The sequence below is a fragment of the Heptranchias perlo genome, chromosome 2 (genome assembly GCF_035084215.1).
Source record: "Heptranchias perlo isolate sHepPer1 chromosome 2, sHepPer1.hap1, whole genome shotgun sequence".
NCBI lineage: Eukaryota > Metazoa > Chordata > Chondrichthyes > Hexanchiformes > Hexanchidae > Heptranchias > Heptranchias perlo.
In genome coordinates, this window is record NC_090326.1 from 127,161,711 (window position 1) to 127,177,306 (window position 15,596).

The following is a 15,596-nucleotide window of genomic DNA, read 5'->3' on the forward strand; positions in this document are numbered from 1 at the left end:
ACCACATTAGCCTGGATTAGCATTTGGATCGAGCCCTTTAAATGGCATTCCAGGAACCTACTGCCTGGCCACCAAACACAACTGTTCCCTACAAATACTCAGGAAGAGACAGGTGGGAAGTTGGGGGATAGAAGAGGAGGAGCGATTTCAGAGGTATGATGGAGAGGAAAATCTTGGAAATGTGAAAAAGATGTGAGATTTTGGAGATGAGAATACTGGGAAGATTTCTGGTATGGATAAGACTATATTGGGGAGGGGATCTCAGGGGCATTTATGTGTCCAGGAGGTTCAGTGACACGAGAGGGAGGGGTAATCTTAGAGATTCAGACTAGACCAGATCAAGAATCATAGAATCGCTGAGCAGTTGGGAGAAGAAATATGGGTTCAGGTCCATTCAGGTGGATTGCACTTTGGGATTTGTGTTGAGGAGGAGGGGAGACAGGAAAATCGACCCCTTTATGTTTATGTCAAACCCAAGTGATGTAACATAGCCTTGGCAAAGGATGTCTCCTACCACATATTTCAGAATCAGATGGAGACCTGGGGACCGTTGCTGTAAAACAGAAACATTTTTGCTTAGCTGCAAAACAAACAATATAAGTGAATACTCAAAATGGGTCTCCAAAGCTCAATGTGGTAGCTTTCAGACCTAACCCTTTACTCTTATTGAATCTGAAATCCTCGCAGCAGACTATGGGAGAAGAGATTTCAAACAGGTTAAACCCCTTTAAGTAGAGGTTAAATAGAACAGTGTGAAGATTAACTTGTTTCATGAAGCAGAAAATTATTCCAATGCAGCTTGCTTTGGGTATAACAATATAATTTCAATACAAAAAGAGAATGAAACACTAAAGAAATTTGCATACAGTAATTGAGCATTTTCTATGCACAACAGCTCAGAATTAGACAAGAAGAAAAATGCACAGCCATATTTTTTTGTAACTAAGTCATTCTTCAAGCTGGGAACAGGTTTGCAGCATATTACTATTAGTTTGGTTGAAATGTTTCTTGACGACGTTTGGCCAAATGAACTGACCTGATGTCCCGTTTACCATCATATAGACAGGATTTAAGTAAAAGCATTACATAGCACTATGGGGTTGAATTTCCAAGGAGGTTCTCCCAATCGATCGGTGGAAGATCCGCGGAAGCCTCAGAGAAACAGCATAAATGCCGTTTGTGACCATGGCTCCTCCGCTGAACTTTTAAAAATTCATTCATGGGATGTGGGCGTCGCTGGCAAGGCCGGCATTTATTGCCCATCCCTAATTGCCCTTGAGAAGGTGGTGGTGAGCTGCCTTCTTGAACCGCTGCAGTCCGTGTGGTGAAGGTTCTCCCACAGTGCTGTTAGGTAGGGAGTTCCAGGATTTTGACCCAGCGACGATGAAGGAACGGTGATATATTTCCAAGTCAGGATGGTGTGTGACTTGGAGGGGAACGTGCAGGTGGTGGTGTTCCCATGTGCCTGCTGCTCTTGTCAAGGTGGCAGAGGTCGCGGGTTTGGGAGGTGCTGTTGAAGAAGCCTTGGCGAGTTGCTGTAGTGCATCCTGTGGATGGTACACACTGCAGCCACGGTGTACCGGTGATGAAGGGAGTGAATGTTTAGGGTGGTGGATGGGGTGCCAATCAAGCAGGCTGCTTTGTCCTGGATCATGTCAAGCTTCTTGAGTGTTGTTGGAGCTGCACTCATCCAGGCAAGTGGAGAATATTCCATCACACTCCTGACTTGTGCCTTGTAGATGGTGGAAAGACTTTGGGGAGTCAGGAGGTGAGTCACTCACCACAGAACACCCAGCCTCTGACCTGCTCTTGTAGCTACAGTATTTATGTGGCTGGTCCAGTTAAGTTTCTGGTCAGTGGTGACCCGCAGGATGTTGGTGGGGGATTCGGCGATGGTAATGCCGTTGAATGTCAAGGAGAGGTGGTTGGACTCTCTCGTTGGAGATGGTCGTTGCCTGGCACTTATCTGAACTTATAGCGAATAAGCAGAAATTCACCTCCTATGATTCTTGAAATTCCTTGATTATAATCAATGAGAGTTATTTGACGATTAAGTTGGTTTCTAACATATTTTGCAATGCACTGGACGTTGAATCCCTGATACAATTTTAATTGCTGACATTGATTTGAAAAGCACAGTAGCAGGGGTCGTGTGATGCGTTTGGTTAGCAAGCTGGTCTAGAAGTTAGCGTCTAATAATTGCAGACGAACATTGAACATTTTTATGTAACTTTCCTTTGCTATTTTAGCGGTTATATTAATCTATTTAAAATCGACAGGTTAACGCCTTTGTTAAAATAGTGGGTAGAGGAATGTCACATAAATGCTAATACCATGAGCAGTCATTTCTAAATTAGTATCTTTTCACCTCTGGGGACATCATTCCAAATTCAGCACAGACTAATCAATGAAAGTCTCCTTGCTGTGCTAGCTGTAAGGCTTCTATATACATTCGGATTTAGGCAATCTCAACTCTGTCCCTAATCAGCATGGATCCACAGAACAAAACTACCCCTACTTTGATATGAAATTAGCAATCTTTTTCAGAAAATCCACAAAGGTAACTTGTGTGGGAAATGGAAACATCTTACTGTGTAGGGGTGTTTTTCTGAGATTGAGACAAAGGTACATTTTGGGGCAATCTAGAGGAAGCTTTACTCTGCATCTAGGGAGTGAAATTGGTCTATGCGAGTAATGCAAAATGATACGTAGCGAATCGGCACCCCATTTTACACTGCGCCTTCCATTTCCCAGTGCTAACATCTCTGTGAGTGTGTAAGTTCTCCAATAAAAATGCAGCAGCTAAAGTTAGCTAAAGGAATTCTTATCATTTGTTTTCTAAATAGATACATGATTATAAGAATGGAAACGTAAAGTTAACTTTGCTTTCTTTTTTATCTTTGTAGGTGTTCCAATGGATTTGATCGTCATCGACAGGACTGGGTGGATAACAGCTGTCCTGATGAGGTACAGTGGCGCATTGTTTGAAGTGGAGTTGAGATGAGTAATAAAACAAAATTAAAATTATAATAGAATTTTATTGGATTCCCCACCTCATTAAACCATGTTCATGAAAACCATTGACTGTAACATTTCTAACTACTTTAATGGTATTGAAGCAAAAGGATGAATGGGTTTCAGTCTGAAGATGAGCTCTATCTAATCTTATCAGACAGTTGTGCACATTAAGATATTATGATAAATGTTGTGTCCAGACAGTGCCTTCAGTGGTACTTTCGTAGACTTAATAATACTACCTACTGTAGAGTAATTGGTTTCCACACTTTACTGAAGCTGAACTGCTTTTCTCTTGGCTACAGTCTAAAGATAAGACATGTGACATCAGGCCTGGGGAAGTGACTCGAGCCTCTTCACCTACAACAACAAATGTTGCAACATCAGCTACGAAACCCAGAATCCCAAGCACTACATCCACAACTGCTTTCACATCTGGCCTTCCTACTTCCAGCTTAACCACAGAAGGTATGGGGAAAGATAAACATAACTGTTTATGGATCACCAGTGAGGAAATACCATGGCTGCAGCAGATACTTTGAAGGTTAAGAACCTATTTGTAGAACCTAAACACCTGTTTTAATGAACCAGTTATACTACACAGTTTGCTTTGATTTGAAATTATTTTGGCACCACAATAATGCGAAGTGTATGGTGTAATTTGTGTATGAAGTTATCCAAATTAAATTTTGGCCAAGCACTGAGAGATCACATCAAGGAGGTAGTCTCACAGCACTTCCACTTCAACCGGGGTATAGACCACATCTATTTAATCTCCTTTGTTAGCAAAAGGCCAAGTGTCCCACCAGCTCTTCGGCAATATTAAAATTTAACCAGTATTCAGATGCCAGTGATTGGATCACTGCATAGGTACGGTTACATACATCCACAGAGCTATATTTTCACTGGTCAGAAATGACATAAGAGTCAACAGTATAATTCAGGTGACCATCTACAGCTGGTACATATTCCTTTAGTTTACAGTGATAATCCTAAGTTCTTTTGATCAGGATTATGAAGTATTTTAGTCCTATTTCTGGGAGTTTGTTCCTGAGGGAAAAAGGTTTTTTTTGTAATTTCAGCCCTGCTCGAGGCTTGTGAATCTTGTACTTGAGTACAGTTCAGTGGTACTATAAGTAAAATCACTGACAGCTCTAATAAAGGATACTCAACATGTTTTTAAAAGATTCTTTTATATTAATGTTTTTGCCTAAGTTATCATAAGATACCACGGAATAAGTGAAAATACTTGGCAGCATTTCAATAAGGAAGACATATATTGGCTTAACATTATGATAAGTATTCTGGATTTGAATCAAATATATTTAAAAATGGAATAGATGTAATGTTAGTTACCCATTTTGTGTATCTTGTGTAGTCATATGTGAAACACATGATGGGCAACAGCAGAACAATGGAATGTTTTGCTGCTTGTAACTTGACATTCTAAATTGCAGGTCATTTATCTGTATGCTCTTTTAAAGGTCTGTGTCTCAGCATCACCAGTGGTAACACATGTTCTTGCACCCTCGTGGTTTTTTGTGGCAGGTGGTGCACTTTCCCATCAGGAAATGCCGAGATTTTCTCTGCTTTCTGTGCACTTTGTGCATTTGCTTCCTCATTGCTCAACGTGTTCTTAAAATACAATTATGCAGCATAAATGATGCTTTTAAACAGCTGAACATTTAATATTGGGGACAGCAAGGGGGAGGCTGTAGAGCAGGGCTAATCAAACGGTGGGTGTGATCTGTATTTATCTGTAAGCCATTTACCACCCTCCCCCCCACTACAAATATCATGATCTCATGATAGCTTTGTGAGATCAGAAATTTGTGTCCACTACCTGTAGAGGGATCCAAGCAAAGAAGCAGTGGCAGGAATGAGTCAGAATGGCAAAATCAGGAGAAGAGTGTTTATGAGAACTGGGTGTGAGGGGGGAGAAGATTGCTTCCTTGAACTGAGGGCAGAGGGTTACGGAGAAGAGTGGGGGCGATGGGAGGACAGCATGAGGGAAGGCGAGCAAGAATGGAGAGGAAAGAGTATTCCTTTTATTGCACAGAGCACTTACCTTTCATGTAAGTTGTAGTTCTGAATGAATGGGTAACTGAAACAGAACTACTTGATTTGCTGCTTTCAATCTCATGGTATTTGTTGCTTGCACTTGAAATTGTGCAATACATTGTTAATAACAAACACTTTAATGCATTGTTGCTAATATTGCACAGCTCAATTTGAAATTGTTTGCATTTATTTGTGAACTCTGACTCACTGATGCTTTTGGGCAAGCTGGACCAAATCTTACACCAGGGGGACTCAATTAGTCAAACTCATTATAGGGGTTTGGGCCACCTTGTCCAAAACACCTCACTAAAAGTCACTTACACATCAAATTGCTTGGATTCATATATCAACAAAGTCACTTACTATTTACATAGGAAATAAATTTCACACACAACTAAAACATTTTCAGGCAGAGGAATGGGATAGTAAAGTCATCTCAGATAAAAAAACAGAGCACAGAATTCTTGATGATTCAGACTATAGTACTTAGCCAAGGCTCTCTAATATGAAAGCGTAACATTTTAAACAGTATTTAAAGAGAGAAATAGAATTTATGCATACTTTCAAAAATTGCCTTTGCATTTCTTTAATACCTCCTGAGATAATGTTATGAATTCATAATGGCAATCAGATATATACACAAAAGGCATTTTGTTCATTTAAAGTTATAAAAATGACAGCTTAAAATTCTCGCTAAAATCCCTTTTAAACTCCCAACTGTCTAGCCTTTGGCCTTCCATTTGCCGTAATACATCTGCAGCCATCAATTTACTCACCTCACTCCCTCACCTACATCTTTGATGTACTTGCCCCCACCAAAATTTTTACTCTGTCTCCCATGGTGTTCACCTTTGCTGCCTCAAGGCTATGGGGCGGAGACTTGAGCATACCTGGCACACAATTGGTTTAGCCATCCATTGCCGGTTCTGGCTGGACCACATCAAGCTCTATTGGCATCACTCTCCTTTGTCAAAATCATCCAAAACCAAGATCACCCTGGAGAGCAAAGATATCCTCTGGCATCTTTTTCTACTACCAACCGACTCTTTAAACCCTCCCCTCCAATCCCCTCCATACTCACCTCCAACAAGAAGTGGGAGGAGTTCTAGGACTTCATTGTCACTAAGATTAAGACCATCCGTTCAGCTGTCTCTGTTGCTCCCCTCCCCCACCCCCATCTTCACATTGCCCACCAAGCTAAATGACCCCCCAGGCTCCCACTGCCCTAGCACTGATCCTGTGTCCATATCTGCTTTTCCTCCTATCTCCCCTCAAATCCTCGCCAAGTTCATCTTGTCCATGAGACGCAATTCCAGCTCCCTTGACCCCATCCTCACTAAACTGCTGACCACTCCCCTTTCTTTCCTGGCCTCCACGCTGGCTGACCTTTTAAATGGTCACCTCTCTTCAGGTACTGTCCCATCCTTTTCAAAACCAGTGTCATCACCCTCCCCCCATCAATAAAACTCACTCTGTCCTTCACAAACTATCACCCCATCTCTATCCTTTTTCTCTCAAGTCCTTGAACATGTTGTTACCTCCCAAATCCTTGCTCATCTTTCCTGTAACTCCTTGTTTTTAATCTCTCCAATCAGGTGTCCCTACCCCAGTACTGAAAGGGTCCTAATCATAGTTACAAATGACATCTTCTGTGACTCTGACCGTGTTATCTCTTTTCATCTGCCTTAACCTCTCTGCAGCCTCTGTTAGTGTTGACTGCATTATCCTTCTCCAACACCTCTCCTCTGTTGTCCAGTTCAGTGACACTGCCCTCGCTTTGTTCCACTCTTATTTATCCAATCACGGCCAGAACATCTCCAGCAATGGCTTCTCTTTCTGTCCTCGCATCGTTAACTTGTTTTCTTCATCTACATGTTGCACCTTGGCAACATATATGCTAATGACATCCAGCTCTACCTCTGCACCAACTGTCTCAATCCCTCCACTGCCTCTGTGTTGTCAGACTGCTTGTCTAACATCCAGTCTTGGCTGAGCCACAATTGCTACCCACCCACCCCCCGTTAAATATTGGGTAGACTGAAGCCCTCGTATTTGGCCCCCACCAAAAACTCCATACCCTTGCCACTAATTTCATCCTCTCCCCACCAACTATCTCAGGCTGAACAAGACTGTCTTCAACCTCAGCGTCCTATTTACCTTTCTGAATCCATATCCTCTCCATGACCAACACCACCTACTTCCACCTCTGTAAGATCGCCCACCTCTACCTTTACTTCATTTCACCTTCTGCTGAAACCTTCATCTATAGTTTTGTAACCTCCAGACTCAACTATTCCGATGCTCTCCTGGTCTGCCTCCCATCCTCCACCCTCCCCTCTCCCTAAACTTCAGCTCACCCAAAACTCTGCCGCCTGTATCCTATCCCGTTCGCCCATCATCCCTGTCCTCACTGATCTACATTGCCTCTCATTCCCCTAATGCCTCAAGTTTAAAATTCTCATTCTCGTTTTTAAATCCCTTCAGGACCATACCCTTCCCTATCTCTGTTATCTCACCCAGCCCTACATCCCCCTCCCCCTAAATTTTCCATTTCCCTGACTCTGGCCTACTGTTCATTTCCTCTCCCTTCTCTCCACTATTGGCAGCTGTGCCTTCAGTTGCCTAGGCCCAGTCCTCCTGGATTCCTACCCTAAACCTATCTATCTCCACCTCCCTTTCCTCCTTTAAGACCCTCATTAAAATGAATCTCTAAACAACAACAACAACTTGCATTATTTTTATAGCACCTTTAACGTAGTAAAACGTCCGAAGGTGCTTCACAGGAACGATTATCAAACAAAATTTACACCGAACCAAGCTGTTGGTCACCCCTCCTAATATCTCCTTCTTTGGTTCAGCATCCATTTTCTTCCTTATGCCTTAGTGAACCACCATGGGACATTTCTCTATGTTAAAGGCACAATATAAATCTTGTTATTGAGGTCATTTGGCCCAATTGTTCATGTGTCAGTGCTACCTCTTCAACTGAAGCTATCTACTGTAATCCCATTTTTCTACCTTTCCAGTACCCTTGTGTATTCTTCCTTTTCCAATTCTCTGTCAAATAATTTTCTAGTCTCTGCTGCAGTAGCCACTATGTTGCAATATCCATCTGCGTGAAAATATTTCTTCTAACTTGAGTAATTTACCATATCTGACTAGTGAGTGACCACAGACAAACCTTCCATTTCAATTTGCTGCTAATTGTGAACCAAAATGGAGTTTTGGGAATTAAATGAGATAACCCCAAAGTTGTGAGGTTAAAATAACTGCTTTTTGAAGAGGGACCGCAACCCGGCTCTAACGCATCCACTTCCAGGTTTAACCCAGGCTCATTTGGATGCGCGCACACGTCCGAAACCCAGAAGTCGCGCCCCCACTTAATGTCAGCGAGCAGATAGTTAATGGGGCAATTTACTTTGTTGAAATAGTTGAGGTACTTAATTTTTTGTCGATTCTAAGTCTGAAACTAATTTAACCTCACCTGCATGGGTTTCCCATTGTTTCTCAATCTAGTCAGTGAAACGGAGGTGAGATTCATCCAAAGTTGATTTGACCCTTTAAAGCAGCGATTGACACATCTGAATAAGAGCTCAATCATTGCAGCTGGTCAGTCCGTTCTCTCAGGCAAACATCTGGCTGAGAGTTCTTCTTATGTTGAGACTGAGAGTTCTTTGCTGAGACAGCTTTAGGAAAATTTCGAGCCTTTCTAACTGACAGGATTAGGATGGGGGGGTGGGGAATGCAATGGATGTATTCCAGAGGACATCTGAGAAGGCGGAAAATGACATTCCACAGCAGCCCCCGTCGTGCTGTGTTGGGATCTGCTGGTGCACAAGAGAGAGAGGTGCACAACAAGGATCTGGAGAACAGCAGAGAGGAGAGCTACAGAGGGGCCAACGTCGCAGGAGGCACTCCACACGTGAGAGGGTGTACAGGCAGAGGCTGAGCTTCATGGACCTCTTCGAGGAGCAGTGCCCACGCAGGTTCAGATTGAGTCGCAGCAGTTCTCCAGTGAGAACTGCTCTTCGCTGGACCTTGTGGCCATGCATTGCCCGGGGCAGTAAAAGTAACGACTGCCCTCAATTTCATCGCCTCTTGGTCCTTCCAGGATGCCACCCGTGACATAGACACATAGAAAATAGGAGCAGGTGTAGGCCATTCGACCCTTCGAGCCTGCTCCCACATTCAGTATGATCATGGCCCATCCTCTATCTCAATACCATATTACCACTCTCTCCTCATTCCCCTTGATGCCTTCTGTGTCTAGAAATCAGTAACTATCTCCTTCTTAAATATATTCAGTGAATTGGCCTCCACAGCCTTTTGTGGTAGAGAGTTCCACAGGTTCACCACCCTCTGAGTGAAGAAATTTCTGCTCATCTCAGTCCTAAATGTCCTACCCCTGAGACTGTATCCTGAGACTGTGTCCCATCGTTCTGGACCCCCCAGCCAGGGGAAACATCCTCCCTGCATCCAGTCTGTCTAGCCCTGTCAGAATTTTATATGTTTCAATGAGATCCCCTCTCATTCTAAACTTGAGTGGATACAGACCGAGTCGACCCAATCTCTCCTCATATGACAGTCCTGCCATCCCAGGAATCAGTCTGGTGAACCTTTGCTGCACCCACTCTATGGCAAGTATATCCTTTCTTAGGTAAGGAAAACAAAAATGCACACAATACTCCAGGCGTGGTCTCACCAAGGCCCTGTATAACTGCACTCAACTGCACGCAAATGCTCCTGTACTCAAATCCTCTTGCAATGAAGGCCAACATACCATTTGCCTTCCTAACTGCTTGCTGCACCTGCATGTTTGCTTTCAGTGACTGGTATACAAGGACACCCAGGTCCCTTTGTACATCAACATTTCCCAATCTATCACCATTTAAATAATACTCTGCCTTTCTGTTTTTCCATCCGAAGTGGATAACTTCACATTTATCCACGTTATACTGCATCTGCCATGTATTTGCCCACTCACTCAACTTGTCTAAATCGTCTTGAAGCCTCTTTGCATCTTCCTCACAACTCATGATCCCACCTAGTTTTGTGTCGTCAGCAAACTTGGAAATATTACATTTGGTTCCCTCATCCAAATCATTGATATATATTGTGAATAGCTGGGGCCCAAGTACTGATCCCTGTGGTACCCCACTAGTCACTGCCTGCCACCCTGAAAAAGACCCATTTATTCCTACTCTCTGTTTCCTGTCTGTTAACCAATTTTCAATCCATGCCAGTATATTACCACCAATCCCATGTGCTTTAATTTTGCACACTTACCTATTATGTGAGACTTTATCAAAGGCCTCTGAAAATCCAAATAAACCACATCCACTGGTTCTTCCTTATCTATTCTACCAGTTACACCCTCAAAGATCTCCAGTAGGTTTGTCAAACACGATTTCCCTTTCATAAATCCATGTTGACTTTGTCTAATCCCGTTGATATTTTCTAAGTGTCCTGTTATCACATCCTATATAATAGACATCTCCAGGGTGTGTCAGTCATCTGCATATATGTGTATAAGGCAGATGACGGATGGGTTGTTTGCCAGGGCGTCCGATTACATGAACTTCCCCCGTGACAACATCAGCCAGAATGAGCGGGCAGTGGGTTTCACCTCTCTGGCTGGCTTCCCATGGGCTGCACGGCACAATCAATTACACACGGGTGGCAATCCGAGGAACACCACATGAGCCAGGAGTCTCATAAACCGAAAAGGCTATCACTCCATCAAGGCACAGCTGGTGTGCGACCACAGGAAGCAATTTCTGCAGGTGTGCACCAGATTCCCTGGCAGCTGTCATGATTCCTTCATTTTACGCGAGTCACAAGAACATAAGAAATAGGAGCAGCAGTAGGACGTAGGGCCCCTTGAGTTTGCTCCACCATTTAATAAGATCATGGCTGATCTTTGATCTGAACTCCACTTTCCTGCCCTATCCCCATACACCTTGATTCCCTTAGTGTCCCACAATCTATCGCTCTCAGTCTTGAATATACTCAATGACTGAGCATCCACAGCTCTCTGGGGTAGAGAATTCCAAAGATTCACAAAGCTCTGAGTGAAGAAATCTTTCCTCATCTCGGTCCAAAATAGCCGACCCTTTATATTGGGATTATGACCCCTAGATCTAGACTCTCCAGCCAGGGGAAACAGCCTCTCAGCATCTACACTGTCAAGCCCCCTCAGAAACTTGTATGTTTCAATTAGATCACCTCTCATTCTTCTAAACTCCAGAGAGTATAGGCCCATTCCACTCAATCTCTCCTTATAGGACAACCCTCTCATCCCAGGAATCAATCTAGTGAACCTTCGTTGCACCCCCTCTAAGGCAAGTATATCCTTCCTTAGGTAAGGAGACCAAAACTGTACACAGTACTCCAGGTGTGGTCTCATCAGAGCCCTATATAATTGCAGCAAGACCTCCTTACTCTTAGACTCAACCCCCTTGCAATAAAGGCTAACATACTATTTCCCTTCCTAATTGCTTGCATATTAACTTTCTGTGATTTGCATACAAGGACAGCCAAATCCCTCTGAATACCAACATTTCTTAGTACCTCACCTTTTAAAAAATATTCTGCTTTTCTATTCTTCCTACCTAAGTGGATAATTTCACTTTTCCCCACATTCTCGCCCACTCACTTAACCTATCTGTATCCCTTTGTAACCTCCTTGGGTCCTCCTCACAGTTTACTTTCCCATCTAGTTTTGTATCATCAGCAAACTTGGATACATTATACTCGATCCCCTCATCTAAGTCATTGATATATATTGTAAACAGCTGAGGCCCAACACTGATCCTTGCGGCATCCCACTAGTTACAAACTGCCAACCTGAAAATGACCCGTAAATTTCTACTCTCTGTTTTCTGTCCGTTAACTAGTCCTCAATCCTTGCTAATATATTACCCCCAGTCCCATGAGCCGTAATCTTGAATGCCTTTTGAAAATCCAAATCTACTACTTCCTTATCTACCCTGCTAGTTACACCCTCAAAAAACTCTAATAGATTTGTCAAACCAGACTTCCCTTTCATAAAACTGTGTTGACTCTGCCTAATCATATTATGATTTTCTAAGTGCCCCGTTACTATGCCCTTAATAATATATTCTAGTATTTTCCTTACTACTGATGTCAGGCTAACTGGCCTACAGTTCCCTGTTTTCTCCCTCCTTTCTTGAATAGCAGAGTTACATTTGCTACCTTCCAATCCATGGGGAACATTCTGGAATCTAGGGAATTCTGGAAGATCAAAACCAATGCATCCACTATCTCTGCAGCCACCTCTTTTAAAACCCTAGGATGTAGGCCATCAGGTCCAGGGGATTTGTTGGCTTTTAGTCCCATTAATTTCTCCAGTACTTTTTCTTTACTAATCTTAATTACTTTAAGTTCCTCACTCTCATTACACCCTTGGTTCCCCACTATTTCTGGTGTGTTTTTTGCGTCTTCTACTGTGAAGACAGATACAAAATCTTTGTTTAATGTCTCTGTCATTTCTTTATTCCCCATTATAATTTCTCCTGTCTCTGCCTCTAAGGGACCCAAGTTTACTTTTGTTAATCTCTTCCTTTTTATGTACTTGTAGAAGCTCTTACAATCTGTTTTTAAATTTCTTGCTAGTTTACTATCATATTTTAATTTCTCCCTCTTTATCAATTTCTTGGTCATCCTTTGCTGATTTCTAAAATCCTCCCAATCCTCAGGCTTACTACTCTTTTTGGCAACATTGTAAGCCTCTTCTTTTAATTTAATAATATCCTTAACTTCTCCAGTTAGCCACGGTTGGATCACTTTTCCCATGGAGTTTTTATTCCTCAAGGAATGAGCCCAACATTCCACACCTCTTCCAGTCAGGAGACAGACTTGAGGGGACAAGGGAGACCTCCTGCAAACGTGGCTAATGACACCTCATGAGGATCCCCACCAATGAGGCGCAACAGCGATACAACTAGAGCCACATGACCACCAGGTGTGTCATTGAACAAGCCAGAGGCATGTTGAAGATGCACTTCAGGTGCCTGGATAGATCTCGAGGAGCCCTTCAGTACTTGTCAGCGAGGGTGTCCAGAATAGTCATTGTGTGCTGTGTGCTGCGTCCTGCGCAACATAGCGCAGCAGAGAGGGTTAGAGGTGGAGGAGGACAAAGGCACTCATCAAGCATCCTCTGCTAGCCACAACGTTGAAGACGAGGAAGAGTATGAGGAGGAGGAGGAGGAAAATGAAGATGGTACACCCATCACCAGACCATCCACGCACATTGCTGGCCCCAATGCCAGGGATGCCCTCATATCTCACAGGTTCTTATAATGAGATTTGCAAAATAAAGAAATTGAGATATTCATGCCACCTGTCACAACCACCACCAACCCCTTTCCACCCCTCCCTTTGCACAAAACAGTCCTTCAACCACGCATAGACCCATTGCACATTCGCCAAATGGGTATCGTCATGTATTGGCATTTATGATGAAGCAAATGAAAAGGCGACTTAACACTCAGGATGCAATAATGGGCAAGACGTGGAAGTGGTGATAATCAATAAATGTAATGTGCCAATATATAAAAAGAAGAACGAACAACATAACATTTCTTCAAACACCCTTGTGCGTACCCTTGGTGAACTACAGTTGCTTTAACTTATGCTTTCTACCGCTTCTACGTGGTGCTTCCCCTTTTGCTTCAGCAGAGGTAGTGGCAGGTTGCTCAGATCCCTGCCCTGACTGTGAAGATGCTCTTGGCCTACGACCTCTGGGTTTTGGAACCGTGAAGGCCTCGCCAAAGTCTGTTCCACCTGCACCTGTGCAGGGGCAGACTCAGCCATCGGGAGGGGAGGCAGCATTGTGGGTACTGGTTGAGGAGGGCTGGCAACAGGTGCGACATGGGAGTGGTTTGAGTAGAATCCCCATTCACCATCATCCCTCTCCTGGGCCAGGGCCACATCGCTCCAACCACTCTGCTGGACAGCAGCTTGGTGCATAACAGTGATGCCTTGTAAGGCCATGAATAAGGTATCTGTCATCCTGTTTAAGACGACAGACATGTTGGCATCCAGAGTCTGCACGGCCGTGGTAAGGGCCTACATTGACTCATTTGAGAGCCGTGCTTGAAGCTCAATGGAGGCTGCCATTCTCTCCATTGCAGACATTCTCGCACTTACCTGCGACAACCATCCACTAGTGTTGCAGTTGGACACCTCCATCCTCTGGGCTATTGTGGAGAGTGTGCATGACACATTTGCCAGTACCTCGCAAAGGTGCAGCTTTACCTTAATCATTCTCCTTCTCAATGATGGCACCGGGGTTCAGCATCTGTGTCCTACTGAGCAGAGCTTGGAGAGGAGAGCGCCCCTCCCCGACGCAGACTCTTCATAGCTGCCCCTGCCACCAGTGCCTGCTCGTGCTCACTTATGAGTGGCGAATCACCAGGTGACAGCCCAACTAACTGGCTAACAGGACCCACTGAATTCTGCGCTGGTGCACGGCTGTATGTCCTGTGATGGTGCACCTTCGGAAGAAATGAGATCCTCTGAGGAATCAATGTCTTCCACTTTGCCACATTCTTCTTGAGCACGTGAAGGCCCTGAAAGACGACATGAATTATTCATCGGCAAAGTAACAATCTTGCCAGTCACCATACTCAGGTCTGTCATTGATGAAATAAAGTCATCATGTGTGTGAAAGATGTTCAAGTTCTGTCACCAGGCACCTGCGGGTTCCCAGTCTCTCCATCTCCGATGGATAGGGATGCAGATGTCCCACTTACCTCCATGGTCTCCTCCTCCGCATCTGTGAGCTGGACTATTTGTGGAGGTCCACCTCCAGTCCTTATTCTCTCCCTTGTGTTGTGCGCTCTCTTCTACAAGGGGCGAAAGAACTGACCTGTGAGTGACTGAAGGTGCCGTATTCACCTGATGGATGCATTGCTTTGGGTGAGGCTGACTATGAAACAGATGCATCACATTGCATCAGGATTGGGGTGAGTGGCAGTCGTTGGTAAATAAATGGTTGGTGAGGAAGTGCATAGAAAGTTAAGGATGGTTGATGCTGAAACTTAAGTGGGTGTGATGAGTGATGTGATGGACTAGGCTTGGCAAGACAGAGTGAGAGGGGGGGGTTAGATGAATCAACAAATGTGCTCAATTTTCCTGACCTGGTCAGGTCATTAAACTGCTTCCTGCACTGCAGCCAAGACCTGGGCACCGTGCTCCTGCTGCTCACCTCTTCTACCATCTCCAGCCATGCCTTCTTGATTGCCGAACCAGGTTTCTAACATCCTGTCACTTGGGTAGATGACCTCCCTCCTGGTTCTCACTGCACCCAGCAGTACTTCAAGTGACCCACCCAAGAACCTGGGTGCTTCCTTTCCTCTATGTGCATCCATCGCTTCACTCCTCCTTTCTCCGCCAGAATCCATTTTTGCAATAGCCCTTTAAATAGTGGACTTCAGATCGGATCATGCGGGTGCGCAGTACGCCCACAGAGCAGTTTGGAGATGCGAAACCCGGAA

The 15,596-nt window shown here is 44.0% G+C and overlaps 1 protein-coding gene across 1 annotated transcript in view; it reads left to right on the forward strand.

The window, feature by feature from the left end:
• Positions 1 to 15,596, forward strand: part of plxdc2b (plexin domain containing 2b) — a 390,151-nt gene that overhangs the window by 291,207 nt on the left and 83,348 nt on the right. The window contains exons 11-12 of the mRNA XM_068007092.1: positions 2,907 to 2,967; positions 3,321 to 3,483. Of these exons, the coding sequence (XP_067863193.1) occupies positions 2,907 to 2,967; positions 3,321 to 3,483 (224 nt within the window). The remainder of the gene's footprint in view (positions 1 to 2,906; positions 2,968 to 3,320; positions 3,484 to 15,596) is intronic.